The sequence below is a fragment of the Paramisgurnus dabryanus genome, chromosome 21 (genome assembly GCF_030506205.2).
Source record: "Paramisgurnus dabryanus chromosome 21, PD_genome_1.1, whole genome shotgun sequence".
NCBI lineage: Eukaryota > Metazoa > Chordata > Actinopteri > Cypriniformes > Cobitidae > Paramisgurnus > Paramisgurnus dabryanus.
In genome coordinates, this window is record NC_133357.1 from 17,377,200 (window position 1) to 17,391,913 (window position 14,714).

At 36.6% G+C, this 14,714-nt stretch overlaps 2 protein-coding genes across 5 annotated transcripts; one reads left to right on the top strand and one right to left on the bottom strand.

Moving 5' to 3' along the window:
* The first annotated feature begins 549 nt into the window (after window positions 1-549).
* b4galt3 (UDP-Gal:betaGlcNAc beta 1,4- galactosyltransferase, polypeptide 3) lies at window positions 550-13,201 on the top strand. 3 transcript variants are annotated; one of them, XM_065285997.2, is made up of 8 exons: window positions 550-1,293; window positions 1,575-1,663; window positions 1,997-2,436; window positions 3,129-3,334; window positions 3,750-3,940; window positions 6,720-6,842; window positions 10,409-10,513; window positions 10,600-13,201. In XM_065285997.2, exons 3-8 carry the CDS (start codon window positions 2,175-2,177, stop codon window positions 10,922-10,924), a joined length of 1,212 nt encoding a protein of 403 aa, XP_065142069.1. In that variant the 5' UTR covers window positions 550-1,293; window positions 1,575-1,663; window positions 1,997-2,174; the 3' UTR covers window positions 10,925-13,201. The 3 variants fall into 3 exon arrangements, with proteins under 3 accessions (XP_065142069.1, XP_065142067.1, XP_065142068.1); XM_065285995.2 differs by having other exon boundaries at window positions 553-1,293; window positions 3,129-3,364; window positions 10,600-13,195; XM_065285996.2 differs by lacking the exon at window positions 1,575-1,663 and having other exon boundaries at window positions 553-1,293; window positions 3,129-3,364; window positions 10,600-13,195.
* A 112-nt stretch (window positions 13,202-13,313) lies between these two features.
* On the bottom strand, window positions 13,314-14,586 carry cfap126 (cilia and flagella associated protein 126). 2 transcript variants are annotated; one of them, XM_065285999.1, is made up of 5 exons: window positions 14,519-14,586; window positions 14,359-14,421; window positions 13,955-14,032; window positions 13,649-13,837; window positions 13,314-13,538 (listed from the first exon to the last, which is right to left on the bottom strand). In XM_065285999.1, the coding sequence occupies exons 1-5, from the start codon at window positions 14,543-14,545 to the stop codon at window positions 13,323-13,325; spliced, it is 573 nt and encodes a 190-aa protein (XP_065142071.1). In that variant the 5' UTR covers window positions 14,546-14,586; the 3' UTR covers window positions 13,314-13,322. The 2 variants fall into 2 exon arrangements, with proteins under 2 accessions (XP_065142071.1, XP_065142070.1); XM_065285998.1 differs by having other exon boundaries at window positions 13,937-14,032.
* Between the last annotated feature and the right edge of the window lie 128 nt (window positions 14,587-14,714).

Consider the following 14,714-nt stretch of genomic DNA (forward strand, 5'->3'; position numbering starts at 1 on the left):
AGGTGTGAAAGCTGTGACTAATACAAATTGAGTTAACACAAGTTTGATGGGTTTCAGTGGAGTAAAACTTCTGCAGTGTTTTGATTGATTTAATCAAATTGATTGATTAAATGACAAACACAGTATTTTTGAGTTTTTCAATGATAAACCACGTCTGAGAAATTACACATTTCATTAACATAAGGGCTGTCAAAAGATTAATCGTGATTAATCGCAGCCAAAATAAAAGCTTGTGTTTACATAACATATGTGTGTGTACTGTGTATAATTATTATTTATATCTAAATACACACACAATCATGTATATATTTAAGAAAAATTGGTTATATTAATATATAAAATATTTATATTTCTATATAATATAAATTATATAAATGTATATACAGTATATAAATGCTAATATTTCTTAAATATGAATGTTTGTGTATTTATATATTCATAATATTTACACACAGTACACACACATATGTTATGTAAAAAACAAACTTTTATTTTGGATGCGATTAATCGCTAAAAAAAATTTTATGTCGCTCAATTGCTTACAAAGCCTATTGCCCTTTGACTAAAGCATATACCAAATGCATACATTTAAATACAATATATATTTTTTTAATAGTAAAAACTTAAAGGTAATTTATTTAACTACTTTTTGCCTACAAAAATTATAATTTTAATGCCTAATTTAAAAAAGTCCTTATTTTACCAAAATAACAAAACACTGTAACCTACACTGTTTATTCAGTACCATGATAATTCATATATAATATTTTTTTTACATTTAATACAATTTTTAAATGTCTGTGGTGTTAGCCAATAGATCATGCTTGCTTATATGTACTACTAACACAAAAATTTTCTCTGTAAATAAAGATTAGATTAAATTTGCTGAACAGAAACGATTTCACAGCCTTATATTCACTTTATAATAATATTAATAAAAAAGCAATTAACCTGAATGCACGAAATGTCCCCTTTTCCATAGTACTGTAGAAAACAACCTACAGTACACAATTTTAGGATTTCACAATGAACTGTGTATTAATCGAAGGGGCTTTTATTCTACAGCGCCGCGTGCCCTGTGTTTGGTACAGTATCTGGCACGAGCGTCTGCGCGGAGGACGCGTTTCAGCACTGCGCACAGCGCGACAACAGGCTACAGTATCTGACACATTGTTGCGAGCGCATCGTTGAAAAATAAATGTTGACAGTCGTGTAATGAATATTGAATAAAAGGCCTGGTTATTGACTGTGCCTGGACCCCGAGGCTTGATTTGATGCGACGCTGTGTTCCGGGTGAGTCAAAGGCAACGCTTGACCTGAGCTTCTCTAATTCACCAGAATATTGATGTTTAAACGTGTTAAAACGTATTGTACGGTTGTTGTTATTATTATTATTAAATAATTATTAATATAATTCCTACGACTATTATTATCATCTGGTTGTGGTGTATATTTACAATGGTCTTTGATGCTTCTGTGATTTGAATTGGATTGGCATGTTTGCATTTCTAAATAAATGTAATCACGCGCATTCAAATGAGTCCAGATTTGGTCTGCTTGTTTTTAATCTCAAGGTGCACGATGTTTTGTTATTGTGGAGACGAGGAGAACAGTGGTCTCTTTAACTTATGGTTCCCCCCATGTTGTTGAAGAGAGACTACAGGTACAGTGCTGGTTTCTTTTATCACTGATGGTTTTAAAGGGATAGTATGTGACCCAAAATAAGTCAGTGCAAACCTGTATGAACACAAAATAAAATATTTTGAGGGAGCGTTGGTAACTAAACATAACCCATTGACGGCCATTGTAAAAAACAGAAATTTCTCAAAGTAAAGAAAGTGAAAAAATGACATGAGGGTGAATAAATGATAACAGAATTTGTATTTTTGGCTGAACTATCACTTTAATACTGAGCACACTGGTGCTTTAAAGTTTCCCTTTGTAGTTAGATGTGATGGATCTGTCGCTATTGATTTTTCTGTTCCTCTGTTTCCAGTGACATCCGCTCATGCCGTAGATGTACAACTTCTCTATTTCTCCGAATCACCCCCGCTATTCCTCCACCTGATGCCTCTTGCTTCCTCATCACGTCATCTCTTCCCTTATCTCTCCCTTGTCCATCCCCGTGTCTTTCCTGACCTCCCTTCCTCTCTCACTCTGTGTCAGATGTCATAATGATGTGTTGTGGTCGAGCACTGGACTCTCCATGCACTCTGGCTCTGTTGGTAGGCTTCCAGTTTGCATTTGTCCTCTACTTCTCTCTGGGAGGTTTTCGGGGCCTAGTGTCTGTTTTGGTTCATTCCACTGAGCCCGAGTTCGACTACTCACGACCACATGACGTCTACACCAACCTCAGTTCACTGCTGCTCCACCATCCAGGACCCAGTGGACCAGAACAGCAGCTCAGAGACTGCGCACTGCCCTCTCCATTCTTGGGTATACTGTATATATATTCCCATTGATCTGTTTATGATTAATTATTGAATGGTTAAATAATTTTACATTGGATAAATGAGAAATTAATATAGCTTATAGACCTGAAGTGTGCACAAAGTGGATTTTGAATGCACCTTCCGAAATTTTTTTTGTACCTTTTGATAGTTAAGCATGATTATTTTAATTAATTAGCTGTTTATGCATTTAAATGTATATAGTAGACTTGCATGTCTCTCGCTTCATACAGAACTACTACCAAGTAAATTGATGCCCCATTTAAAAACGGGTCCATTAAAGTCCCACTGTAGTCAATAATTTTATTCCATAAAACTCACATTTGAACATCAAATTATATATTTATTATTATTATGATTTTTTTTTTTTTAAATGGCTATAATATAACTCTACAGTACCCCCTTGCATAATTTAGTATTCGTTGACTCATAAATATGCAAATTAACCCCACCTCCACTCAATCACACCAGCTCAGACTACCTTATCTACCCGGATCAAACATTTACCGCTTTTTTTAAACTGTCTTTTGTAATTGGCTGTTCAAAGGAGATAATACTCTGGTGTTGTTAGCGAATGAACATTCACATTGTTTGTCATAAAGCATTTGAGGAACACCACAGACATAAACAACATTAAAAACGGCATGTGCACATGTGCTCTTTTCCTGCTGTTTGCAGTGGGTCCTATTTCAGTCCACCTCTCCTCACTTCCCTCCCTGGAGGAGATAAAAGAGAAGAACCCCTTGGTGACGTTAGGGGGTCATTACCGCCCACCAGACTGTGAGCCGCGGCACCACACGGCCATCGTGGTCCCCTACCGGAACCGCCAGACCCACCTTCGTGCTCTTCTCTACCATCTGCACCCCTTTCTGCAGCGGCAGCAGGTCCACTACGGCATTTACATTGTGCACCAGGTCTCTTGTTTGCTGATATGCTGACTTGATGCATGTTTTGTATGAGAAAATCTTAGTAGAGGAAATAGTTTTAATGAGCACCACACAACTTTGTGTCCGTTGAACTTAAATTTCACAATTTGCTCCTATTCATAAATTAAAGCTTTAGTTCAGTAAGGCAGTCCACTTTCCAATTCGTTCCAACAAAATTCAGGTCTGGGTTTTGTGTTCCCAGAAATGTTGTTGCTTTAACATTCAGATTTAGTTTCCCTGTTATTTGCTGCTTTGAAATAATAGGTGTGTCCATATATTTGGCTTTGAAGTGTGCATCATAGGTTATTGTCGGGCTTTAATTTTTGCTGTCGAATGCATTTGCTTACTCTTGATTTACTGTTTGTGTTTTCAGTCTGGGAATTCTACATTTAACCGAGCAAAGTTGCTGAACGTGGGTGTGCGCGAGGCACTAAAAGAGGAGGACTGGAGTTGTATTTTCCTTCATGATGTAGATCTGCTGCCTGAAAATGACCACAATACCTATACCTGCCACCCGCAGTACCCAACACATATGTCAGTGGCCATGGACAAATTCAGATACAGGTACCCGACCCACTCTTACCACTTTTTTTTTTGTTTATAGGTTACCTCATCTTGACCAATTTCTCTTACATGTATGTAGTATAAAGAATTTAAAGTCAAGTACTGTTCCTGTAGCTCAATTGGTAAAGCAGTGCAAAGGTTATGTATACTGTAAATGCCACGGATAATACTGCCTCAGTGGTTAGCACTGTTGCTTCAGAGCAAAAAGATTTGAATGGTTCTATCTCGACTGGGTTGGAAGATTTTGCATGTTTTCCCTGTGTCAGCGTGAGTTAAGTCCGTTTACTACGGTTTTCTTCCCACAGTCCAAAGACATGTCTGAGGTCAAAGTGCTGCAAACTGAGTGCTCTTCTGCCATACAATATAATTCTCAATTTTTATCCACTAAAAAAAATATCGCTATATTTATTTTGTGCCACCATACTTACTCGTGTAACTACTCATGTAACAGTCTTTAAATAGGGAAAACATGGAAGTGTTTGGTGGCTTCTAAATTCATCCCTGTTTGGATCCTAAGGAATGAATGGGGCTAGGATAAATGCTAACACATTTACGATGCGCTGTACAAAGATTAAGTGCACGCATTGAAAAAAGATAGGTATGTATTAAATAGTCTAAGTTGAGGTAAAAACAATATAAAATATTGAAAAACGGTGGTGTTTTCCTTTAAATTTGAACATTTTGTCATCATTTACTCACTCTTATGTTGTTACAAACCTGTATACATTTATTTGTTTTGATGAGCACAAGATAAGATATTTTGAAGAAGGTTTGTACCCAAAATTATCATGAGCCCCATTTACTTTCATAGTATTGTTTTTTCCTACTATGGATGTCAATGGGGCTTCTAAACACAAAATATCTTTGATCGTGTTAATTAGAACAAAGACATTTATATAGGTTTGTAACAACATGAGAAGGTGACCAATTTAAATTTTTGGGTGAACTATCCCTTTAAGAAATAAAAAAACTGATTTTCTCTGGTATATAACAGACACAAAAACCTCTTTCTCTTCATGCATGGTACAATCAATTTATTAATGTCTCCGCTTCATTATACGAGCTGACATAGGTAAACATTGTAGTTCATGGGTCTGGTCTCTTAAATTGACATCCAGGTCTGCACATCTCAGTTCATGTAGTATTTAGTCTATAGTCTGCAGTCACAGTGTCCACCCAGATATAAACATTTGCTGAAAAAGACAAAATTGCAGAAAAAACAACTCGTATATATTCAGGCCTCCAAGGCTGACATCAGGAACTCTCTAGGATATATTCACTGATGCAGGTAAAGCATTTAGACACCTTGAGTTAGTCCTTGGTTAGATTTACACAGAGATAAAAGATAGGCAGCAGTAGCCCTTCATTTATAATTCATTTGTAATGTGTCATTTCAACCCAAGTTCTGTAAAGCTAAAGGTATAATCCCATTTATACGCATAGACAAGGGTGTGTGCACGGTGCATGTGACAAAAATTTCGTCATCAGAATAGTATGCCTTACTGTACGTGCGTCGCAGGATTTTTGTAGACAAGTGTAATTTGTACACTTAGGGTGTGTATGCGCGTATAGGACTATGTAGGCCGGGAGATGCATTGCATTTTGTCCCAATGCGCATGCGTCGAATGACGGTGGACACGTACCAGTCAAATAAATTATGCTTTGCAAGGTTTTGCATTTGCCCTAGGCTAAAAGGAAAACACCACAAGTTTTTCAATATCTTACCTCAATTTAGACAAATTAATACATACCTATCTTTATTCCATGCATGCACTTAATCTTTGTACAGCACGTCGTGAATGTGTTGGCATTTAGCCTAGCCCCATTCATTCCTATGGATCCAAACAGGGATGAATTTAGAAGCCATCAAACACTTCCTTGTTTTCCCTATTTAAAGACATGAGTAGTTACACGAGTAAGTATGGTGGCACAAAATAAAAAGTGGCAAAATTTTTAAGTGGATAAAAAATGAGAACTATATTGTACGGTGGAAGAGCACTTAGTTTGCAGCACTTTGACCTCGGCGCGCAGTAACATCATTACTCCTCCTGACTATTCCCTCTCTCGCTTAAACTTCTGTTAATTTTACTGTGCTCAAGGTCGAAGTGCTGCAAACTAAGTAACTACTCATGTAACAGTCTTTAAATAGGGAAAACATGGAAGTGTTTGGTGGCTTCTAAATTCATCCCTGTTTGGATCCTAAGGAATGAATGGGGCTAGGCTAAATGCTAACACATTCACAACATGCTGTACAAAGATTAAGTGCATGCACTGAATAAAGATAGGTATGTATTAATTTGTTTAAGTTGAGGTAAGAACATAGTAAAATATTGAAAAACGGTGGTGTTTTTCTTTAAGCATGGCAAACTTTGCCACCCTGGTAAAAAAATAGCTAAGAAAAATCTCAACCAATACTGTTTTTGGTTATTTTGGCAGAGTAAGCTCTGTTGTATTGTGCACCTTTGGTAAATGGTAAAGGTCATGTGGTTATCCATACTATTTATGGTATGCAATGCATACTACTGTATACTACAGAAACCGTAAGAGTGATGTATGGTGATGTAGTATTCTTTCCCAACACAGCTCCTGACAAAATGATCAGGACTCAAGTTTATCAGTTTTCTTGGTAACTTGATAAGGGCACCGGGTCTTCCATCCACCTCTAGAAATTTCTGTAATGATGTTATGCACAGGTACAGACAGGCATTAAATTGCAGGGGATGCTGTGACACTTCAGCAGGAATGATTGATGAAGGAAGTTATTTCCTCTCTCCTGCAGACTTCCATACTCTCAATACTTCGGAGGGGTTTCAGCCGTAACCCCAGAGCAGTACCTCAAAATGAACGGCTTCCCCAACCAATACTGGGGCTGGGGTGGAGAAGATGATGACATTGCAGCTCGGTGAGATTTTAAAATACGCACTCATGAGACGTTATGTCCATAACTGGAACGTCTGCATCAAAATTGCATTTTGTCTTGCACTTGTGTCGCATGTCTGTCGTCTGTCCTTCATCTTTCTTTTTGCAGTTCACATTCGCGTTTGTTTCTTGTCTCATTTTCATTACATCCATCTATTCCTCATGCCCTCCTCCGCATAGCCACAGGAGGGATAAGTAAGTACATGCATGAATCACCACTTTGGACTCGAGGCTTCAGACAGTTTAGCTTTCAGTTTGCTTTGGATTTGATTATAAATTCCAAGTAATTTTATTGCTGCGATAATTAGAAACTTAGTGTACTATAGAGGATGTAAAAAGTGTTGAAGCCTCGAATCCAGAGTGAGTCAGGTTTAGTAGTTTATTTATAGCGTTGTAGATTTAAGACGCACTTCCCCTGTGGTTGGTTCTTTCCTCTGTGTCTTTGTCCTGGTCTCTAATGCTCACACTGGCCTGCTGAACTTATTTGACAAGGCTGGACCTCTTAATGCATGAATGATTATTCGTATTTTACATTATGTTGTTTAGAATGAGTTTACAGTTCAGTGCACTATGAGCAAGTTTTCAGATCAAGTCGGAAAGCAAACAATTTGTTATGTGGAGAAGAACAATAAAGTATAACAGTATTCCAGAAATCAAATTGGGAATATAACTGCGAATACTCTTGTGAAGAACCCAATTGGAATAAGATTTACTGTCTGTGCATTATGTGGATGACACAGATGAACCAGAGGCAAGAACCAAATTTGCATCCTGTATTAGACTCTACTACAGCCTCAGATGAACCTGCTTAAAATGTGTGAAGTTTATATCTCAGATGATCTCAGACGGGACTTCCATTTAAACCTGCTGTTAAAGGTGGGGTGCACGATCTTTGAAAGCCAATGTTGATATTTGAAATCACCTAAACAAACACGCCCCTACCCCAAAAGTCAAGTCAAGTCAAAATGTATTTATATAGCACCATTTATACAGGCAAGCTGACCAATGTGGTTTACAAAACAATAAAATATCACACAATAAACAAGGAAAATTAAGAAACAGGTTACAGCAACTGAGTAAAAATATGTTTTCAAGCGTGATTTAAAAACTAACAGGGAAGATGCAGAACGTACGTGGTTAGGCAGAGTTTTCCATAATGTCGGGCCCGCAATGGCAAAGGCACGGTGACCTCTGTTTTATTCTGTACTGTGGTATAGTTAAAAGTTGCTGTGCACCTGACCTAAGATTTCTGGGAGGATTGTACTGCTCTAAAAGCTCAGATAGATAAAGGGGGGCTAAGTTATTTAGACTCTTATAAACAAATAAAAGAACTTTAAAATCAACTCTAAAACGGGCCGGCAACCAGTGAAGGGATGCTAAAATCGGAGTAATATGTTCACATTTGCGAGTGCCTGTTAAAAGTCGCGCTGCTGCATTTTGGACTATTTGAAGACGTGTAAGAGTTGTTGAGTTTATTCCATAATATAAGGAATTACATTAGTCCAGTCTAGATGATTGGGGGCATAAAAAAGGCTTCACTTTTGTCAGCATATGTAAATGAAAAAAGCAAGATCTGACAACAGAATTTACTTGCTTATCCAGATTCAGAGAACTATCTAGTGAAACGCCAAGAAGTATTTACTGGCAAAAAAAGTGTATGCATCGAGAAGCTGGTTTAAACTACTTTTAGTAGGAACGAAAAGAATAAGTTCCGTTTTATTTTCATTTAATTTTAGGAAGTTAGCAGACATCCACTTCTTTATTTCATCTAGGCATGTCAACAGGTGCTCAGGTGAATTTTTTCCTGTCCGTTTTATTGGCACATAAATCTGAATGTCATCTGCATAGCAATGAAATGACACATCAAATTTTTTGAATATGGATCCCCAAGGGAGCATATAAAGGGAAAAGAGCATCAGAGCCAAAATTGAGCCCTGAGGGACCCCCCACCTAAGGGGAGCAATAGAATCTCTTCTTTTGATAGACCCACCCCACACATAAGCAACCCAGGCAGCAATGTCGGTTAGTAGACATGCACCTTACTGCTGATTGGCTTCAAGTGTGTTTTGGTACTCGGCCCGACTCTCTTTTCCAAAGTGTTTTTCAAAAATCATGCACCCCGCCTTTAACAAGCTACAAGCTTATGTTGTATGCGCCCCATTTCTAAATTTCAACATTGCATAATGTTAAATGTAGCATAAATGTGGTTTGAGTTATTGGGTCATGAAACATTTCGTACATGGTTTCCAGTATTTAGTGGTGAACATCAATAGCTTATCTCATTTCACCTTTACTTCCTTCTGGTGTGGTTGTTTAGTTATATATTATGTGTTTTTATGTTTAAAGAAGCACACAAATCCTCCATTTTTATTTTAGTTTGTGAACAACATCCATGTACTCCACCTTGAGGAAGTGTTGGAAATGTTTACCTGCTTTGCTTCATGCTGCACTCTTTTGTCCTTGTGTGATAATTAGGGCTGCCAAACAATTAATCTCGACTTATTGTTTACAGAATAAAAGTTTTTGTTTACATAATATATGTGTGTGTGTACTGTGTATAATAATTATGTATATATAAATACACAAACATGCATTTATAATTTTAAGACAACATGAAGTATTTATAATTATATATTATATAAATTATATATGAATATAAAAATGTATATGTAAATATTTATAAAAAATATATATCTTTGTGCAAGTGTCTTTTGATAGTTTCAACCCGGCGCAATGATCATTTTCACATTTAGCGACACGTTGTTTAAATAGCAAATGCATTTGCGCCCGCTTTTGCTCCCTTGGGCGTTCTGGTCTGAAAACGAGGTGTGTTCCGGCGCATTGTTGGCGCGTTGCTATTTTGAGGCAACTAAAATAGACTACGCCATTGACCAACCAAAACCTAAAGTCAAGTCGCAATATGTTTTTTTGTTATTTAAAGAGCGCATTAGTAATATGTGCCTATAAACGGGACGACAATGTGGGTTTGCTTATCACATAATGCGCAGCAGCACAAAAACGCTTTTAAATATGAAAGATTAAAGGATTGAAAGGTAAAAGATTATTATTGAGTCTCTTGGACATAAATGAGGATCTTCTTCCTCTGCTAAGTTTTTAGTTCACAAAGTCCGTCATCTAAATAGGGATTAGAAATAGCGCCAGCGCAACTGGCTTTTAAATGGGATGAGAGCTGAGACTCTCATTGGTTTATTGCACGTTACGCCCAAAACACACCCATTACTCATTAGGAGAATATGAACAACCCTTTTCGACCGTGCGCTCTCGGCGCACAAACCATTTTTCCCGTCGTTAAATTAGCAAAAGCGTCATCAGACATGCCCATTTAGACCGTACGCCATGTGCATTTAGACAATGCGCTTAGATCGTTAAAATAGGGCCCATAGTCCGATGTAAACAAAAACTTTTATTCTGCAAACGATAAGTCGTGATTAATTGTTTTGCAGCCCTAGTGATAATTCATATAATATTTCTTCTGGATGTTTGTCTTTATATTACTATTTCTACTTGCCCTGTGTTTTTTTTTTTCAGAGTGCGCCTTTCTGGGATGAAGATCATGCGTCCTCCTTTGGCTATTGGTCATTTTAAGATGATCAGACATAAAGGAGATAAGGGTAATGAGCAGAACCCTAGAAGGTGATGTCACATGACCACTTCTGTTTTTGACCATCTCTGTGTATATCCACCTTGTTTATGAAGTCCATTCATTTTTATTCTCGTAGGTTTGACTTGCTTAAGCGCACGAGGATGAATTGGCGATCGGATGGATTGAATACCCTGACCTACAAGCTACTGTCCAAAAAGTTGGAGCCATTGTACACGAATTTGTCTGTGAACATTGGGGAGGATCCACGCCATCCCTCTGGAAAGTCTCAAATTCCAAAGTTAGAGCCTCACCAGCCTGCTCCAACCAATAAGACGAAGACTAAAAACGAGAGCGTGGTCACTGAAGCTAGAACACTAGAACCCAAACACTTAAAGGCCAATAATGAAAGTTCAAATGTTGTTCAAAAGGCTGCTGTGAAACAGAAAGCAGAAGCAGGATGATATTGATCATCTATAGTCGTTACCACAAAGACTACACTCAGGGTGAGTTGATAACAGAGAGTGGATGGAAGTTTACTCTGTTTAAACGCCAATAGACGCTGTTCGGCCACCCTCTGAATGTTGTTTTTTTAAATACTGTTATTGGTGACATTTGCCCAAATCCGCAAGCATCCGCTGAAGATCTTTGCTGTAGGAGTTTTATCATAATGGGTGAAGCTGCAAACGGTCTCAGCAGTGACCTATCATTGTAGTGAACAGTACAAGACCCGTATATTTTTCGAGCCAATCTGCTGCCAGCTGCTGCTCTTCACCCCACACAGTGGGTCTGTTTTTCTGTGCCTTTTCGTGCCCTTCCACTAATGTCTTATCAACCTGCCATAACTCAGTTAAAATATGTTTACTGCACATCACTGTTATTTATTTACAAATAATAAGAGTTTAATTGCATATTTCAGATCAATTTTTAATCTCTTTTATCAGCACATGCTGCTTTGTGATTTATTGCTTGAGCAGACTTGTATCACTGTGGTCTATTTATGGTTGTACTGTACCAACTTAGAAATTAGAAAGGTTTGATCTTCAATAGTGAGCACTGGTTTCTTTTTTTTTTAGCTGCTGAGATATTTTTTATTATTATAGTATAAAACATTATTTTAGGTATTGTGTGGTGCCTTTGTTGGAGTACATTTTGGTTGTAGACAATCATTGGGATAACAAATCATATGAAGTAAATATTTATAAACCTTATAGATTACTATTCTATACACTGCATATGTAATACATATGCATATAGATATATTTCTGTTAAATAGACTTTATGCATTAAGTTTAGAGTGTGACTTTAGTGTGAGGCATTAGGTGATGGTTTTATATTATAAACATTAAACAGATTATTGGTTTAGGTGATGGGTATGTAGTTTCATAGTTACCTTTTTTTAGTCAAAAATTGGTTGAATTGTATCACCTTATTAAAAATGTTAAATTATATATATTTTAAAATAAAAATCATGCTGCATAACACATTTCATTGACATTCTACGAACATTCATGCAGTATTACCAACTAACAGATTTTTTATAATTTGGTGTAGATAATAGTCTAAACATGCTTTAATGTGGTTTCTGCGGAAAGGCATACAGAGACAATCTATTGCAAAATAATTAAAAATTCACCTAGGACTGTATGTACAACATATTTTACACCTGGACATACATTTTCATAAATCAATCATTGTTTTATGTGTTCTGATTTTGTTGCGCTGTTCTTAGTGTAAAGAGTCAGAATATCATTGAAGTACATGACAATAGTACTGTATTTTCCTTACGCATTTTTATTACAAACATTTATGTGATGGATGTATATTATTTACTGCTATAGTTGTTTACAGTGAGTAAATTAAATATTAAAATGTTGCATGTTGCAGGAATATCTTGTACATTAAAACTCCTGTATACAGTACATAAAGTATATATTTAATACATAGTTTTATATCAGATATACTATACTGCTATACTAAGAAATAGTCTCTGACTTGAGAACTCAATAGCTATATTGTGATCTACTCTTGAAAAAAAGATTTATGTTAAGGATTTTAGGATTAGGGTGTATGTTTACTGCCATGACATGTTTGGTTATGTTTTGAATGTGTATATGTTTGACTATGATGACTGTTGATTTTATATGTATGTAAAGATTGCATAATGTTGCTGAAGGTTACTCATCATCACACAGAACCCCAGATACGGTGCAGTTGTGAATAAACGCATTGAGGACATCTTTGTAACGTTGTGATCACGTACCTGTTTTATTGTATGTTTTTCAACAGAGAGTTGAATAAGTTACGTTTAATCTTGTGAATGACTAGGACATATTCTTAAGTTCTTCAAGGTTAAAGTTTTGTCAGTGTTAAAATCCATCCATCTGCTTCCAAGTACTAGAAAGATCAACCGATAACTAGTGAATCAAGCTGTGTTCTAGTGAGACTACATTGCATTCAATTATTAGAGCAAATAAAGGATATTGAAAATATCTGATGTTGTTTTCATCGCTTAAAAATATGATTAAAATACAGATATTAAGGCATTATGAAAGTGAAATGGGTTTATTTTCTGGTGATACTTGACCCTGCAGCCTGGCAGCATTTTATCTGAATAGATTTCATTACTAAAGCTATTTAGTAAAACTGCTCAGCTCTTATCTTCATTGAAACAATTTAGTTAATGTGTTCAGACAGACACGCAAACAAACAATGTCATGTAGAAGTAGTAGTGGAAAAGCTGAGTACAGCTGTAAATTAACAGAAACACAAAAATAATATCTGTAACGTTAACTTTTTGAAAATAAAACACAAAAAGGAGTCATCTGATTATCCAATGCTGGCCTGCTGTGGTTTGTTAGTCTAAACTTGGCTGTGCCGACTGGCCGGTCTGGAGCAGGCTAGGTTTACCTCTTCAGGCCGGACTTGTTGACCAGACTGGCTTGTTGGTCTAGAATGGGGTTGGTTGTCCTGTGAGTTAGGCCTTGGTTGCTCTGTGTGCATCTCTGGTATTTCTTGGTCTGAGTTGCTTTGAATAATTTTTGACTCTTCAGCATGCTGGATCACATTTGTATTTTCCTATTAGAATATAAATTAGGATTATATTTATTTAAAGGTATAAACCACCAGTGGGACAAAATGACAACATGTAACCATAAGAGGGAGAAGTAAAAGATACTAAAGCCCACCTCATTTTGAGAGGCTCGGCTCCCACCAAGGTCCTCAGGAGCCTGACTTGTGATGGATTTAGTCTTTCCCCAGGTCCTCCTGAGTCGATCCTGGCCCTCTTGTGAGCGGGCAGTGGGGTTTATATAAACAGGGGGAATATGGCGTGGTAAATCCCACGTGCCCTGAAATGATGGCCATGCACTTCCACGCTGACAATTAAATAAAATATGTTGAAAAAATATTATTGTTTTTGTAAACTGTGCATTGTGTGTTGTTTAAGGTTGGTGAGTAAATTCTATGAAACTCGCGCAAAAATGAATGCCAACCTTTGTTTTCAAACCAGGTAGAAGGTGGCCACGATCTGTAGCTATAAATGTAGTGTAGCCCTCTGCTGCCGATGGTCTCTAAATAAATAAGAAAGTAAATATCAACAACACACATACAGTATGTGTATATATTTATTAGACGTCTTTATCCAAAGTAACTTACTTACAAATTAGAGAGCATTTAATATTTTGTCTAAGGAGCTGTGTTTAAAAAGATGATCAACATAGATAGATAGAGGTTTAGCCTAAATACCGGTATGTATGGTTCCTTCCTATATGAACTGGTGTTCTCAATAAGTTAGCAATTATTTTTAGCAATCCAATTTGTCCAACAGTTTTATAAACAAACAAACAAATTTATTAGAAAAGTAAGTTAGAGACTAGTTACTTTAACGTTAACTTACCTCTTTAAACTGTTTTGGGATGGTCCAGTTCTGAAGCTTTTGCGACTTAAAAGCACGTTCATACTGCATACATACACACATTATAAACAATTGTAAACATGTTAAATAAAATATTAAAAATTAAATCAATATTACCGGAACGAAAAGAGAATTTCTGTACCTGGTTTGCAGAGAAGCTAGTCGACATGTTTCTGCTTGAATTTGTTGTTGGCAGTGGTCTCTTAGCAACCTGAGGAAAAATGGCACGTTCGCATTTGAAGTTTGCTAAATGATGTCGCTTAAATATTATTTAAAGCCTCTAAACACTTATTATATTAATACTATTTAAGTATGAATTGATTGTTTTATTAACAATC

Bases quoted from the DNA above. Each gene is read 5' to 3' on its own strand.
- b4galt3 (XM_065285995.2), top strand. From the start codon at position 2,175: ATGATGTGTTGTGGTCGAGCACTGGACTCTCCATGCACTCTGGCTCTG. The intron at 2,437-3,128 runs GTATACTGTATA...TGCTGTTTGCAG, and splicing joins ACTGCCCTCTCCATTCTTGG to TGGGTCCTATTTCAGTCCAC. The intron at 3,941-6,719 runs GTACCCGACCCA...TCTCTCCTGCAG, and splicing joins ATGGACAAATTCAGATACAG to ACTTCCATACTCTCAATACT.
- cfap126 (XM_065285998.1), bottom strand. From the start codon at position 14,545: ATGTCGACTAGCTTCTCTGCAAACCAG. The intron at 14,033-14,358 runs GTAAGTTAACGT...TTATTTATTTAG, and splicing joins TCCCAAAACAGTTTAAAGAG to AGACCATCGGCAGCAGAGGG. The intron at 13,838-13,936 runs GCGAGTTTCATA...TTTAATTGTCAG, and splicing joins AGGTTGGCATTCATTTTTGC to CGTGGAAGTGCATGGCCATC.